Source organism: Talpa europaea (assembly GCF_964194135.1).
Source record: "Talpa europaea genome assembly, chromosome: 7".
NCBI classification, from domain to species: domain Eukaryota; kingdom Metazoa; phylum Chordata; class Mammalia; order Eulipotyphla; family Talpidae; genus Talpa; species Talpa europaea.
The window spans coordinates 15886639-15903505 of NC_140074.1; the positions used below are offsets into that span (position 1 = coordinate 15886639).

At 37.7% G+C, this 16867-nt stretch overlaps 1 protein-coding gene across 1 annotated transcript; it reads right to left on the reverse strand.

Annotated features, from left to right (window-relative positions):
- Positions 1-284: 284 nt before the first annotated feature.
- IFNK (interferon kappa) lies at positions 285-1255 on the reverse strand (the record flags this gene model as incomplete). The annotated part of the gene is made up of 1 exon (XM_084237761.1): positions 285-1255. The coding sequence occupies exon 1, from the start codon at positions 909-911 to the stop codon at positions 285-287; it is 627 nt and encodes a 208-aa protein (XP_084093887.1). The 5' UTR covers positions 912-1255.
- Positions 1256-16867: the final 15612 nt, after the last annotated feature.

The window sequence follows — 16867 nt, forward strand, 5'->3', positions numbered from 1 at the left end:
CAGCAAAAGGAAAGAGGAAGACAAACTAAAAGATAGAAATGGAATCTTATTTTAAAACAGTCTCAAGACTTTCTGCCTGGACTCATGGTCAGGCAAGGGATGGATGGTCTTCTCTCTTATAGAGAAGAGAATGTCACTGTTAATAAGGCCTAATGTTAAAGACAGTAAACCACCACCAATCCAACCAAGGGTAAGGTTATAGGATAGCACAATAATTCTTTAAAAAAATGAAGAAGGAGGAGGAAATCTTGGAGAGTAATGGGATTTGGCCCTAAAAATATACCTTATAGCCTCCTGTGGAGTGCTGTGGATTTTTGATAGTAGTAGAAACATCTTCTGATTTCAATAAGAACTATCTCCCAGGCACAATGACTATACTTCTTCTCTTTCAGGAACTTGTCTATCCTGCTGAAATATTTCTTCAGTTCTAGGTTGCTTAGCTGGGGAAACCTAGCTCCTGACTCTTTCATCTCATCATCTTCCGTCACTTTCATGTCTTCATTAATCTTCTCCTCCTCGTCCAAGCATTGTTTCAGGTACTTCAATTGCCGATCAAGTCCAGTTTGGATTTGTTTTAGGTATTGATCTTCCCAGGAGGACTTGACAATGTATTGCCTGAAGATGTTGAAGGCCTGTGTGGAGATTTCATAGAAGGCTTCCTTGATGTCCCTTTTCATAGACTGTGTGTGTAAGAGGATCTCTTGGGGCAATGCAAAAGCTGTCCTTTCTTGTAGACATTCTTCAGAAAATGAATTGCTCATATTTCTTAGCAGGCTCATGTTTTTCCTAGTGACTCTCCTAAGGTGGACATTCAGAAAGTTACAGTTCAGAGCGAGCGTGCCAGTGATGAATAGACCCATAAGGCACAGAGGCCACAAACAATTTCTAATCATATCAAGCTTGACCCTCATTTTTTCCACAAGCTAAAAGATCACAGGAGTCAAGGTTGACAATAATGTCTTAGTTCTGAAGTATTCCTTCGTGTGCCTTTTATATACCTGAATATCTTCAGTGGGGAGGAGTTTCCCGCTTTGTAGTTCTCGGGGTTTTAGTCCTTTCCCTTTGTGGGTGAGGCTTTTTTTTTTATACTTTGGGTGACTACGTTGTCTTTGGAAGTACTAGATTTTTTTTTTTTAAAGTGAGCAAAGCATTACTACTGCATTACCCTAGATGTCTGGTTGATCCATTCCAAGACTGCAGAGTCATCATAACAAAACTGGTGCAGGGTTTTTCATGGTGAACTAAAAGTTGTGAGTGTCTATACTCACCCGGTTCTATTACATAATTGAGATGAGAGGCATCCCTCAAAAGTGTATTTTTTGTAATTGTTTCTAGAGCCAAAGATCTTCTTTCTCTGAGTTAATCAAAGACATTAACCAAATGACTATCATTTACAAGGCCCACCAGACCATAATTTAGATTTCTATCATGTTGTTAAATTAAGCATTTATACTTGGATATTGTTACTTTTTATTTGATTTTTTCTGGATCTCAAAATTGATGAAAAGTAGAGTTGATCGATTTAGCATGGTATTGATCAAATACAAGGCTAAGCCAGCATGTTTTTTTTTATTGCCACTTGAGAAACTTTCCTTTAATTAAACCCTAACCAGCATTTCCATCATCACCTAGTATTTCATTTGCCTCTAATACTTTATTATAAGCCATCGAGGGGGTTGCATATTGGGAGATATTTTTTGCTTCATTTGTCTCTCTCTTGTAGTATCACACATTTTCTTTTTATCACACATTTCCTTTTTAGTTATGGTAGTTTAGATACTATTTTAAAATTTTTACTTAGGTATTTTTTCTTCTTGTTGGAGGTTCTAGATGCATGAAGGTTTTTGTTTATTCCTTTTGGTTTTTCACTGAGGAGGTTTTTGGGTAGCCAAACTAATTCATATTGGGACCAGTATTACTGTGGTGTAATGATGGCTACCTACTATTTATACTTCTCACTTTGATGAAATAATTTTCTTCAGATTATGGTCAAAGCAAATGGATTTCTGTCTTTGGGAAGCTATCATTAAACAATCTAACTTATTTTATCATCTTAAGAAAGAAATACATTCATTTTCCATAAAATCACTTTAGAATGTTAAGCAACCACATTTCTACAGATATGGCAGATCTTGATTGGAAATTTGACTTATAATTTTCCTGTCTATATCAGTTGACTGTGCCAATGCCAAATTGTGAACTAGTGAGATTCCTTAAAATTTTGACTTTTTGGAGTGGTTTAAAACTTGCTATATATATTACTCTTTATACTTTATATAGATTATTATTTCACAGAGAGATTTCATGGGGTGACTAACTTAGAATAATAGTTCGGAAAACATGCCCTTTTGTATAGGATTATAAATAGACAAAACCTTCCTAGAGAGCAAAATAAGTGATATGTTTCAAGGGTCTTCCAGAAAGCACACAGTCCTTGACTCAGCAACTCTCCCTCTGGAAGTTTATCCCCAAGAAATAATAATGATGTCTTTGAAAACTTAGCTGTCAGAAAGTACCACCACAAAACTCAGAACCTAACATTATACTCTAATATATGAGTATACTATGTGAATGTGGTCTCTCAAAATATTGTATATTTTAAACCGTGGTTGGTGGGTAATAGACTACAGACAGCAAAACCAGGCGTAAAGGAAAATTACTCTGTGCTCTGCCATGTACAATTTTATTGTTTTATTCCTCTCATCCAAAATTTCATTCCTTTGTAGTCTTTCCATATCATATCCTCATTTAATCAAAACTATTTTTAGCATCTCTCCCGTGCCAGTCACCGGGCAGGTCTTGAGAAGGGGAGGAATAAGTTACAGTACATGATTGCTAGAGTCCATGGTAAAAGAAGTAGGCATGTTTTCAGTGTTAGGGAGTAGGAGTAATGAGTAAGTCTATAGCATGGACCTCATTTCCCATGTTCTATAAATGTTAATGGATGCTGACCTCAACAGTATTCATGACAAAGAAGGAAAGATGATTGATTTGCATGTCTTCCCCTTCTCCACTAGTGGATTGCCTGATTTAGCAAATAAAAATGCAGAACACCCATGCAGTATTTGGAGTGTACACACACTAAAAATTATTCATTGTTAACTCCAGTTTGAATTCAATGGGGCATTCCATATTATATCTGCAACCCTATCCACTGTGTAAGCTCCTATTGCCCATTGCAGGAAACTTTCCTCTGCTGGCTATCCACACAGAGGTAACCTTTATATGAGTACATATTCCTAACAAGTGTACATACTCCAAGATGGCACCTAAAGAAAAAGTGCTCTCTCTATATACCTATATATATATATATATATATATATATATATAGAGAGAGAGAGAGAGAGAGCACTTTTTCTTATATATATATATTTATCTTGATATATAATTTTGTGATCAGGAGCATTATTGGGTGATCAATCATTTGTCATGCTTCTGCTCTGTAAATGCCATGTCATCAGAGTATCCCAAAATATAATCAGAGAATCAGTATGAATGATAATCTAAGGACATATTTTTATCCCCAAATTTTACACAACTGCCCAATCTGTCATTAACAGGTTATGAATTGATATGGCCAACTTTGTTTTCATGATATTTGTTCTTATTTCCTTAGCATATCTTGAGGTCATTTCTATGTAATCAGACTTTCCTCAGGAGGAAAACTGATTAGCAAGGGACTCTCTGTTATCAATGGAACTAGGTGAAATTCATATGTATTAAAATATTAATAGTAAAAGGCAAGATACAATTTGTTTGACAAAATGGAGATGAGACAGTTCAGTCTAGACAAGGTAAGTGTGACTCAGCCCAGGGGTTTTTGGCATCTTCTGATAAGATTTATTGCTCTCCATGAAGGGGCAAGTTTTGTACCGGTGTGAGAACAACATGTTGATTATCTGTGTTACTCAGTCCATGAAAGTAAATCACTCCATTTGTGGGTCAGAAAGTGATTGGCCCTAGCAGACAGCTCGAAGACTGGGAGGCTTGTGTCCATGCCTGGCAGTACTTTCCACGGGACATGAAGACATAAGTGACCATAAAGTTGAATGCAGCTATTTTAGCCCCAAACCAACCTGAAATTCTGAAAATTTTCACTAATTCCCCAGTGCCTCCCTCATTGAGGTCAGCTTGTAATAGTCCTCTAATCCGCCTCTCGGCTGTTATTGATGTACCTGATGTGGAAATTTATACTGACTATGCAGAAAACATGGATAGGTCCATATTTTCAAATTCAAATATTTGTATAAAGTGGAAGCTTTGCTTATCAGCTCAGCCTCACATCATGTCACTCACTCCTCTGCCCTGTGGTAACTGCTGTCATTAGTTTAGTGTACATCCTTATCTGACATCTGTCACCCCACTAAACACTAAGTCCTATGGGTGCAAGGACAACAACTGGCTTGTTTGCCGCTGTCTTTTCTAATGCCCAGCAGGATCCCCAGAGATGGGGAGAGGCTGGATCACACCCATGGATGATATGTGGCATGGGAGTATGTATTTTTGAAAGATTCCAAAAAATTGCCAAAACAGAATTATAATACTCATACTATGCCTTGAAGTTTTTTCTATGCCTGTATCGATACCCTCACTTGGAAATAATATTTGAACTATGCATGATAAACCCTTCATGAATATGACATTTACCAAACCTTAGTTTTACAAATCCTGGTGCCTATATCAGCACATGGCACATTGTAGATGCTCAATAATTACTTATTGGGTGACTGAGAGAAGATAATGAAGCTATGTCTCAATCAGTGAAAGGGGAGTTATTTTGTGGTTTAGTTCTTTTGTTGTAGGGACCCAGGAGGACAAGTCAGGTGTTGGGTAAATGGAAGCATTTACAGAATGGTAGATGGCAGCCCAACAGTGCCATCAGTGACCTCTCTTACTTCTATTGCTTTCTCCTTGGGGTCTCTGGGGCTGACAAGATCAGGCTTTGCCATACCTCTATTCAAGCTGTATATCATAGTTTTGGATGGTTTGGTTGACTCATACATCTTCTCCAGACTTAGAGATGTGTCTTACTCAGTTTTGTATCCATGGTATCTTACATAAAAAAAACCCTTAAATGCTGTGGAATAAAAGACTGCCATATGATTTTTTTATGCTTCTCATGTTTGAATATTAACTTGTGCAGGCAAAACTGCTGAGAGGTTTCGAGGCCTCTTCCTCACCCATTTTCCCTCATATTGCCACTTCTTTGTATTAGATGTCCCCAGTAGCTGTCATATTATCATATTAGCCTTAGTGAGTTTCTATGGACAAGCTTACACTTGGTTCTCTTTTATAGCATGGTTTCAAATTATGCATGTGGCAACTTCCTACACAGGAATAATTTGAGTTTTTAGAAAATGATCCCCAATAAAAAGGAAATTAAATGGTGGAATAAGTACTTAAGTAAATATATATGCACCATCAGTAAAACCTACTCTCGATGACCAAAGCAGCTTTTATCAATATTCTTCTTCTCCTCTTGTTTCCCTTGGTTGATTTGAACCCTAATGGGGCATTCACTTCTGAGATGGCAGTGTTTCCGATCGTAGCAATGAAAGATGTAACCTACCAGAATAATTCTCTCCTTTACCCACTAAGTAGATAATGGGTTTCTTCCTAGACTAAATTGGAGAGTGCCTGTAGTCTGTGTGTGTGTGTGTGTGTGTGTGTGTGTGTGGCGGTGTGTGTGTGGGGGTAGAATGGTTGGTAGCTAGCATGTCATTTTATCTAGTATAAATATTTTTTAAAGATTTATTTTTATATATTTATGCATATAAGAACTGTGGTGCAGGCGAGAGGTGTAGGGAGTGAGAGGATTCACCAGAGACAGAGTGGGAAGCAGAACAGGCAGATCTAATGAAATATACTGCTGAGGGGAGCAGCGGGCCAAATAGGAGAGTTCTGCTGCACCATGTGGGTCAGTTCTCTGGCTGGGATTGAATTCATGCCACAGTGGCTGGCAATAGCTTGATAGTGCTGCTGAAAATTTAACCCGTGTGCCCCCAGGGAGGCCCCATAGGATAAATATTTTGAAAGAAATTAGCATTGCAGACATGAGGACAGTGTCTTTTTTTAGTTACTTTTAAAACCTTATGAACATGGCTTGCATGTGCTCACAAGGTTTCCTGACATTTATGAAGAACGGAGAAAGGTATGAAAAATTTAAGTGGGTTTTTCTTAGACTGACAGTAGACTCACATGCTCTGAATCTTAGGTTGTCTAGTTAGTGTCTGTGCAATGCCTGAGTCTGGGAATGGTGTCTAGGAATAAGGAGTTGGAGATGTATTAGCTTCCTAGAATGTCTATAAAATATTTTGCAACCAGGATGGTTTAAAACAACAGCAAATTATTCTCTCATAGTTCTGGAGCCTAAAAGTCTAAAATCAAAGTGTCATCAGGGCCATGTTCCCTCAAACTGTTAAGGGAGAATCTTTCCTCTTCTAGCTTCTGGCAATTACTAGAAATCATTGGTGTTCCTTGGCTTCTAAACCCAGCCTCTGCCTCTTTAGTCACGTGACATTCTTCATGTGTTTGTACCCCTGTGTCTTCCAGTCATTGTCACTGGTAACAATCTGTATTGTTATTACTAACAATAAAGGATGCTATTTATTTAATTAATAAGTACCAACTCTTTGTATAATTATCGTTGATTCTCTCAGCCACTATACAATGTAAATGTATTATCCTCAATTTAAAAAGGAGGAAATGAAAGTTTGGAAATGTTAAGTGACTCACGCATGGTCACATAGCTAGAAATCCACAGAGTTAGGATAAAGCCAGATTGGTCTGAGACCACATTGTATTTTTGCAGGATCTAAGGCTATGAAAGATTTGGTATAAATTCACTAAGTATTTGTGCATTAATAGCTTATTTTACTCTCAAAAGGATTTGAAGCAGCTTATAAAATATATACAAGAGACTAAAACATAAGTAAGGAAATAAGGGTTAATGCAAGCAAAAAACAAGATGAAGTTGGGTACAGTTAGTTTATAATAATGCAATCTATAATACTGAGTGTCATTATTGTAGAGGGTTGGAAATCTGTCTCTGGACTTTCTAGAGCCAAAGAAGAAATATGATCTGCTAGAACAATAACAGTATCCAAAAGATAAAACGAACCATCAACAAAACTTAATCCTCGGGAGAAGTGAAGCTTGAGGAATTTCTCCTGTGGACTTTCAAGAGCATTGTGGGACTTCCTGGAAAAAAGGCCTTAGCAATTTCCTTATAGGAGTAAACCTCCTTCTCCAGTTCTCTCCACCACCACCACTACTATCACCACTATATGCATTGCAGGGCTGATTCTGTAATCTCCTTCCACTTAGACTGATGTCACAGTGCCAATATGCAGTTCCTTGGAAGCTATTCTGAAAGGGCTCATTGAGTTGTGTCAGGTTGAGCTACAGAATGGATTTCATCAGTTTGCTGGACTAGGATAGCTAGATAGAACACCATGTCTTGAAATGGAGAAAAGTGTGCTTATGCGTGTTGGCTTTCACAAGGGCATTCAGTGTGGAGAGGCTATTTTGAAATTTCCAGAACCCCTGCCCAGATCCAACCCTACACTTCCTATTATATGTGCAGAAGAATTTGGGAGAAAACTTCTGTAGACATGATTCTAATTCATTTGTCAGAACTGGGAAAACGTGCTATACTATCAGATTGACCCAGTGCCAGAAATATTGTCAATTTGATTCGCTTGATTTGATTCTCATAAGGGAAATGGACCTAGATATGGTAATCCACCACAATGATCTCTGGTTTTACTCTGCTGAGGTGAACTTATTGTTTTTTCCCGAAAGAACTTCATCATAAGTTGGAAGTCTTAAAGGTCTAAGCCAGGATAGCCTCATGTATATAGGTGTTAATAGAAAATTAAATTTTATGATACACCCTCTCGGGATTATCAACAGTGCAAATTCAAATATTTTTCATCTAAAAGTAAAACTCTTATGTGGAAATAGCCATATTGGTGACTCCAGAGCTAAAGCTTTTTTTTATATTCCCAGGAGAGATGTGGTTAAGAGAGCAGTACAGGGTACCCATCCTGCTAGGATAGAGCAGTAACATTTACAGCCAAATGTGATAATAATTTATCATGCATGGTCCCAGTATCTGGGATAAAGTATGCTGAAATTATCTACTGCCTATGTATTAATTTCATTATCCATTCATCCACCCATCTATCACCCATGCAGTCATCTATCAATCTATCTTATCATCCATTCATCCATCCATTCATCCATTATTCATCCATCCAACCAACCATCATTGAGCATAGGATGCCCGAAAGAAGGTAGTAAAAATGAATAAAAAAAAAAAGAGTTCATGTCCTCATAGAGTGTCCAGATTTTCAGGCAAAAAGAAGACTAAAGCACTGAGTGTTATATGTGTTGGGAAGGAAATACATGGAGCGAGAAGGTAATTGGGGGAGGTGATGACTGAATTAAGACTTGAAGGGTAAATAAAAGTCAGCCATGTAAAGAAATGAAGAGAGGGCATTTTAGGAAAGAGACTAGCAAGTCCAAAAGCCCTGATGCAAATGTACTTGGGATATTCAAGGAACACAGAAATTAGTTGGGTTGGAGTGAAGAGAATGGGAAATTGGTACCAGCATACACTGGAATTGGGTAAGGTATGGCAGGCCATAATAAAGATCTAGCTTTATTCTAAGACCAGTGACGACACATAGAAAAATTTCAGGCAAGACTGTGGTGTGGTTTATCATGTGATTTAAAGAAATCACTTTGAGTTTCCTTGAGAGGATTAGTTTGGAAAAATTTGGCAAGAATGGAAGCAAGAAAAGACCAGGTTGAAAACAGATATTTTAGTAGGCCAGGTGAAAGTTGTGGTGGCCTAGATAAAGATGGCAGCAGTGGAGATGGAGACAGTAAGACTAGTTTGAGAGATATTTTTAGTAAATTACTTATTATGTATTTGGCTCCAGGCTAACATCTGTGATCACCAAAGGCAATTTTCCAGAAGTGCCATTGATTCATTTGATGATAAGTTCTTTACTGAATTAACACAGTAGTGTGTTTTTTTTTGTTGTTTTTTTTTTATAATCTGTAAGTAATCTCACTTACTATTATATCTTTAATTGCATGACCTTAAACTAAGTTAGGTACCTTATACTTTGGACAATAAAATAAATAATTTACTTAATTCAGCTAAGGTTAGGGTTAAGTCTTGAATTTCCCAGGTTTAGCTTGAGGCTTAAATTTCTGAAAATATTCTTGATATATTTTCCTCTGTGTACACAGAACAAAAAACATATCCCTGACATTTTAATATTTAATAAAACAATGTAGTTTATAATCATGGATTACTAACTATTGTCAAATCATAAAAGAATGTAATAGTATAGTTTTGAAGTAAAGAAAGCAATTCTAATCTATTTATTAAATACAGATGAGAAAGATTAGAAAGCAATTCTAATCTATTTATTAAATACAGATGAGAGCTTATAGCTTATATTTCAGTTCTCTCTAATCTGATTTTTTTTTCACTAATGCTCTGATACAAACTATAACCCCATTCAATATGCTGGTGGATCAAGACATTCTTGTTACTAAAGTCAAGTAGTAGCAGACTTTTCTTATGCTGTGGAAAAAATAAGTAAATGAAAAAAATATTGTATATTCAAGGTTTTCAATATTTTCTTAAACTGTTAGCATCTCTAATGATTTACCTAGAGTAGAAAATAGACTATAATGATATTTTAATTATAGATTATTTAGTTATATAACGAGGTGATGTCTGATTTGGCACACAATGATTAGATACATTATTTTACAAATAACTTGCCAATATTTCTTAATTTTGCAAAACTCCTAGAACTTCCAAATGCCCACTTTAACAAATACATCTAGAAAAATAGAATAGCTCAAATATGACAGAAGTATTTTTCACTCATGTAAAGTTTGGCTTTCTTTTAAACAGTGATCAGGGATACCAGTACCTTCCATATTGTGGCTCAGCCATGTCCCATGTGACTCCCAAGGTATCAGGGCTTATCTTCAAGCTGGAGCAAAGTGACATGCTGGAGGGGTGTGCATGGGAGTGTTCTATAGCTATCTTGAAGGGGCACACAATCATTTCAGTTAGATCCCATTGGAGGGACTTAATCACAGCTAAATGTAAGGGATATCAGGAAATTTAGTCTAGCCATGTGCCCAGACAGAAGGAATGGTTTAATGAAGACCTAGCCCATATCTACCATGTTCTTTATCCATTTGGAAAAACAGTGTAACAACTGAAATGTGTTGGCATTGGTATGAGTTGGCCTGGGGGCTGGGCTGGCATCATGGGACACATTGCAGATAGAGTTTCAGAAATCCATTTGAGAGAATTGGAGTTGTCAAGCATAGACAACTTTCTGGTAAGGTTATTTTCTTTTTTTCCCCGAAGAGGAGAAATACTATTAAAAAAAAGACTTTCAATTTTTTTCAAGGTAACTCATACAGAAAAGAAAAAAAGTAATTAATTTGGTATCTTTAAAATAACACTATTTTCCCTAGAAGAAATCCATTTTGGTTGAAAGATGCTGTTATTTATTTTTTGAAAAAACAGACCCTGATTTGCTTATTCCCATAGAACCAACATTATAAAAGCCCATAGAATCAACATTATAAAAGCAACCCTCTTGCGAGTATACATCGAGCATAGTGTTACTAAGTTTGTGTATGTTATTTCTTTTTATCACCAGGAGATTCTTGCAAGGTGGATGTTTGTATTCCCATTTTACAGTTGAAGAACCAAGGCTATAACAAGTAACATAACTTGCAAAGGCCACACAAAACTAAGGTCTTCTGGATTTTCTGCTGAATTGTTACTATGTGTAGAAAAGCATCTTGAATATATGTTTAAAAAATGATTTAAAAGAGAGAAGTTTGTCACTTGATAACATCACGTTAACTTCTCAGTCTTTCCCCAGAAAGACTTTTAAAGGCTCCTAACTTCTGAAAAAATAAGTGAAAGACACTTGAGTCCCCTTATCTGCATGTGAAGAGTGAGAACTTGTCCTTCTCCATGTGGTTCATTTAGGTGCTGAAACCCGTTTATGAGTCCTGGCAGCGTGACTAGACATAGAGGGCCAGGCAGATAGGATTCCAGGGTGTGGCTGGAATTCATTTCTGGCTTCTGTGGCAGAAGGAGAAAAGGGCACTGCTACTTTCTGTGCAGACATGAGACTGGGTTCACCAGCTGCACAGCAGCAGACTGAGGAGCTCACCAGGGCTATACCATGTGGACTTAGTCCCTAGGTCAAGTCAACTTGGGGGATCCTACTGCAAAGACAGGCTGTAGCAGGAACAGCAATTAGAAGAGGGGAGGGAGCAATTTAGACATAGCAGCTACAGGTGCTGAAGTACTCAAATCAGTTTTCCCAACATTGGTTGCATCAAACACTAGTTTTGCAACAAGCTCCATGAAAGCACCTTTTTGAGGTTCAGAAAATTTGCAAATCTTTATTTGCATATTAAAAGTGTCTAAAATCTTGTAAACACCTGTTAAACTTGTTTAGCTCATGATGTAACAAACTTAATTGAGCATGTACTTTTAAAAATTACATTTATTCTATGAACCAGTGTTGAAGGAAATGTTTTCTGTGAAACACTAATCTAAATAGAGCATGCACAGAAGGTAATGTGAGATAATAAATCCAATATTCAAATTCCCCTGGAACATTACACCTATGGAAGTTTAAAAAATTACTATTTTATTAGGTAACATGAGCAGCAACAGTGATCATATGATAACCCATGTTTTCTCTTAAACAAGTATGAAAATTTCATCTATTTTATATTGTAAAAATAAATATTTTGTAAAATGCATTTTGTATTTTTTTATTTTCTCTCCCCTTTCTTTTTCTATTACTTCATAAACTTTTTGCTGTTATCAATCACTTGAATATTTTTTCTTTTCAGAAGATGTATTAAAATTCTGTTGAATGAAAAATAAGTTATTAGTAAGTTTCACTGTATTATCACTATACATTGTTACATAAATGGATTGGATTGATAAGTTCATTTGATGTTTCTTTACACTGGGAACTTGAAGTATATTCCTTCCTCTCTCCCCTGCCTTTACTCCTTAAGGGATGAAAATACAAATGAGTGTTGAGGTTGGTTTTTTTTTTTTTTTTAATGTGGTACTTTAAAAAGACCTTCTTAGTTAAGATCTTGATATGATTTATTGTTTGTAGAGCATTAACATTTGGGACTGAGAGTTCAAGAGACTCAATCCAAAGACAGTATGCTTTAGTCAAAAGGCATTTTTTTAAGTATCCGTGAAACAGTTTTTTCAAGAATTGTTCACAGCATCTGAATGTCCCAAATTGACATTACCAATCGAGTCGTGTTTCCACGTATATTCCTGGGCTTTCCCTGAATGATCCATAGCTCTTGGTTGGAGCGACTACCTAGTTCTGTTATTGGTACCCTTTTGTTGCTCTTTTAACAGGTAACTTTGAATTCTTTATTAAAAAAAAAAAACTCACCAACTTGCCAAATCCATCCCAAAGAAAAGAGTATCATCATTTGTCATTATCAACTATGATTATAGATGCTCTTCTACTACGATGTGTTGATTTATGGTTTTTTGAATTTAAGATGGTATGAAAGTGGTACACTTAGTAGAACCTGTATTTCAAATTTTGATCTTTTGTTGGGTTAGCGATATGCACTAAGGTACTCTTTATAATATGGGGCAGCAGTGGCAAGTGCAGCTGCCAAACAGGCATGCAATCATGGGTGTAAATAACCAATACTCTACAGTGTACTATGTTGCCAGCAGAGTGTGTGTGTGTGTGTGGGGGGGTATGTGTGTATGTATAATACATTTTATATATTATTTGCAATTAACACTGAGTTTTTGGGATGTCAGTGGAAGAAGATCTAATCTTGAATAACTTAAAGCTTCTTCTGGGTAAATGACTTCTAAGAATCACTTCAGAGTGAAAGGAGAATATTGTTTCTAAATGCTGAATCTGTAGATCTTGACTTTGTAATTGGTCATTATTCAAAAGATATTTGTTGAGTCTAACATGTCTAGGCTCTTTGCTTGAGGTGATTCAACTCTGATGCACAGAGTTTCTTTTGACCTTGGCCTCACCAGTAGATCTGAGGAGATATGGTCTAAAAGCTACTCTCTAGGGATATTGATGGAACTTTCCAGGACTTCAGGAGAAAATTGAGTGATTTCTGAGTTTCCTTCTGCCTCTGAGATTCTGTGGCCCCTCTAAAACTTCCAATGGTGCTATGACAGACTGAAGTCAATTAAACAGGCTTTTAAAACACCAACACTAAGGCAATGAGTGCACTGTTATGATAGTAGTAACATGTTTGCTGAATGAAAAGAATGTTTTCATGTGGCAATCTGCCCAAATACTTGATTTGACAGGTAAGAGAGGGAAGCAAAATTCGTGAGTGTACTAGATGACACATTATTTCCTGGTCAGTTTTCCCTTTAGTTTTGAGAACCAGATTCAAGGGGAGGAAAAAAGAGAAAATAAAGTCTCTCCCGGAAATGAGTCTCCAGACAGAACTGAGACACCTGAAGAATGTATTATGTCACATACTTTGTGCGTGTGAGTCAATTAGCAGTTGCTTACTTTGCCAGAGTACACCTAAGGACACTTTGAGGAGAACCAAAGAGGCTTCACACCTTAGTCTTCAAAAAGGAGCCCCGAGAAGTATGTGGGCTCCCTGCAGAGCTGAGTCCGTGCATTGGCCAATGCCAGAGGACAGCTCTGTGCAATATATGTGTGTTCCATGAAATGTCATGTGAAAAATCAATCAAGAAAACTCAGGGTTAAAAGGTCTTTTTCTTATGGGACCACTCAAGGCCTCTTATATGCCTGTATGCACTGTGAGCGTCCAAGGACAGAGAACTGACAGGAAAGTGGTATTTTTCATGTAGATGAGTCTAGGGACCTGAAACTTGAGTGGTGCTTTGGGTAGAGCTGTTTCAGGATCAGGCATACCAAGCTAACTCATTTCTTTGTCCTTGCCTGCTCCCAGGGCATCCAGCTACACACTGGTGTTTGTAGTGAGCTTTGCCTTTCTTCAGCAAATGGGGCTCACTGTCCGGGGTAGCATAGCCATTTGGAAAAACCTTATAGGGAATGGCTGGCAAAATAATGCATCCCCGCCCCTCACCAAGATGTCCATATTCTAAACCCTAAGAACCAGTGAATATGGTGCCCTACAAGTCAAAAGGTACAGCATATGTGATTTAATTAAACATATTGATTGACATGAGCAATTATTCTGAATTATCAGGCTATGTCTGATGAGATCACCGGGGGCTTTTATAACAGGGCGGCAAGAGAGAGAGTGAGAACTTACAAGGATAGAAGCAGAGGTCAGAATGATGTGGGGTCCAGAATCAGTGCATTATGAGCAGCCTCTAGAAGCTGCAAAAATCAAGGAAGTGGATTCTCCCCCAGGAGTCTCCTGGAGGAACACAATCCTGCCATCCATTTTAGACTTCTGACCTCCAAACTATTAGATAAATCTGTGTTGTTTAAGCGACTATGTTTGTGGTCATTTGTTATATCAACAAAAAGAAACTAACACATTTGATATTGGTCCCATCTTCCCTGGGCTTTACGGTGGAGGGATCACCACACCAGGATATCTTCCTGAGACCTTCTCCCTTCAGGACATGGACACTGCAGAGGGAGGTTTCCAGTGGTCATGTGGATCCTATTTTCTTGTTCTCCAGCCTCCAGGGCCAAATATCACTCTAACTCCTAAGTTCAGAAGGCAATGAGTGATCTACCATGGGATTGGAAAGAAGCAATAATTGGTCACTGATGTGTATCTGTCACTCGCCTACTAATTTGTAAACTGAAGAGCTAGCCGTCAGGTTTGTACTTCATGCAAATTCCTGGTATAATATGCAGTGGTAACTGAAATCTGAGCTATGTTGTTGTGGGGCTGGTGTTATTTACCTAAACTGCAGTCATTGAAATGCATGCATATCAAAACTGTACAAAAATGAGGACTGCACATATTAAAATCATAGCACAATTCCTGCATTACAGTATTAGTTGTTATGAGCAGACTGGTGGGAAGGTGGCCATGTCCTCATTCACTGCTGACCCAAGGGGTAAAGATGTCAGTAAACAATGTATACATTTAACATTGAGTCAAGAATAGTGAAGCACTGTTTGTGCCTTATTTCTGATGACCACAGGTCAGTTCTGCTAAAGATTCTGAGACCCTGAGATTTGCATTTAGGAGGTTTATTGGGGACTGGTTAGCGCATACCACAATCCCTGGCTGGGAAATGAGAGCAGCAGAAATGGATAAAGGGATAAAGGGATAAGTTGATTAATGATTAAGTTGATTTTGATATATAGATGGGGGCTGGGGGAGCTTTGGAAATGGATTAGCACCCAGGAAGGGGTTTAGATCTATACCCCTCCATTAGCCAGTCTGTGTATATGTGTTGCCCAGACCCCAGAGGATAAACTTCCTCCAGTGAGTTGGTTCTGTAAGTGTAATTTATGGAGACACAGGGAATAAGTGTTCCAGTCTTAAAGGGGTCCAGGCTATCCATTGCAGAGCCCACTACCTGATTATCCTGATTTTGATGCTACTGGACAATCAGATTTTACACAGTCTTGATTACTATTTCTAGCAAGGCTAAAGTCTGGAGAATAGTAACTCAAATCTGAGATAGAAGTACAGGAGAGCTGACAGGCTGCTGAGCCCAGGTCAGAAGGGACACCCCCTTGGTGTGGGTCAGCTTCTATTTTATTTTCATTTATGGTAACTTATGAATTTGTGAGAAATTGAAGGTTTTATTCTTTAATCTTGGCCTTTAGGGCACTTGGACTTTGAACTGGAGCAGATGGAGAAAAATGACAAAATCTTGAAATAAAGAGTAGCTGAGTGTAACATTTGTGGTTGATTTTTCTTCCAGTAAAATATAGGTATCTTGTAAAGAAAAGATGAAATTGTTTCAACTGCCTGCCCTTTCCTTTCCTTTTGGTTCTTGGACCCCACACACATATCAGATTCTGTCTTTAGTTAATCACCCTTGCTCTTGACTGATAAAGAGTTAGACTCTGGATTTCATATCCCTGAATTGGGGAAACAATGAGGTCAGCACCTCCTTCTCTGAAATGACTGATCAGCTCACACTTATGGTTTTGAGAACTTTCCCCCTCAGATCTCCGAGGGAGGTTGCAAAGAAATTGGCAGGAGATGAACGAGATAATAGAGGACTTTGAAGCAGAGGGCTGATAGCATGTTTTAGAATTGCTGATCTCAATTCTTAGGTTAAATACTAGATTAAAAAAGGTTCATGCCTACTTCCTTGTGATGGTAGGTTTTGAAAGGTAAAAGATACTGCCTGTAAGGATTGAGTTTTGGCATCCTAGTGGACTGATGCATCCAAAAAAATCGACTTTGGGAGACCAGCTGGAAAAGACTTCTTAACTGGTGAACCGAGTTTGCCCCATGGGGTGGAGTAGCCTGGAGAGGTTACGTTAAGAAAGATTCTGAAGCCTTGGTCTGACTGATGGCTGGCTGGGCTGTGCATGGAGGAGGGGCACAGCTGCTGCATATTGGGTCATTTCTGGACTAGAGTTTACATTAACAGTCAGTCTTCAGATGGATGAAGATTTTTCTTTGTTGTTGTTTTTCTCTTTTTAAGTGATAACTGATGCTTTCCTTTAACCCAGTGTGGGCTAAACTGTAGATTTTGAGTTATTCACTAATAAAATAATGAGCAGAGGATAATAAGTTAAAGAGTTAATTAATTGTCTCTCAGCCATGGGCTTTAGGGAAAAGGTAGAGGGTCATTAAATCCCCAAATGAGCATTTATATGGGAAAGGAGTAGTGGAATTAAAA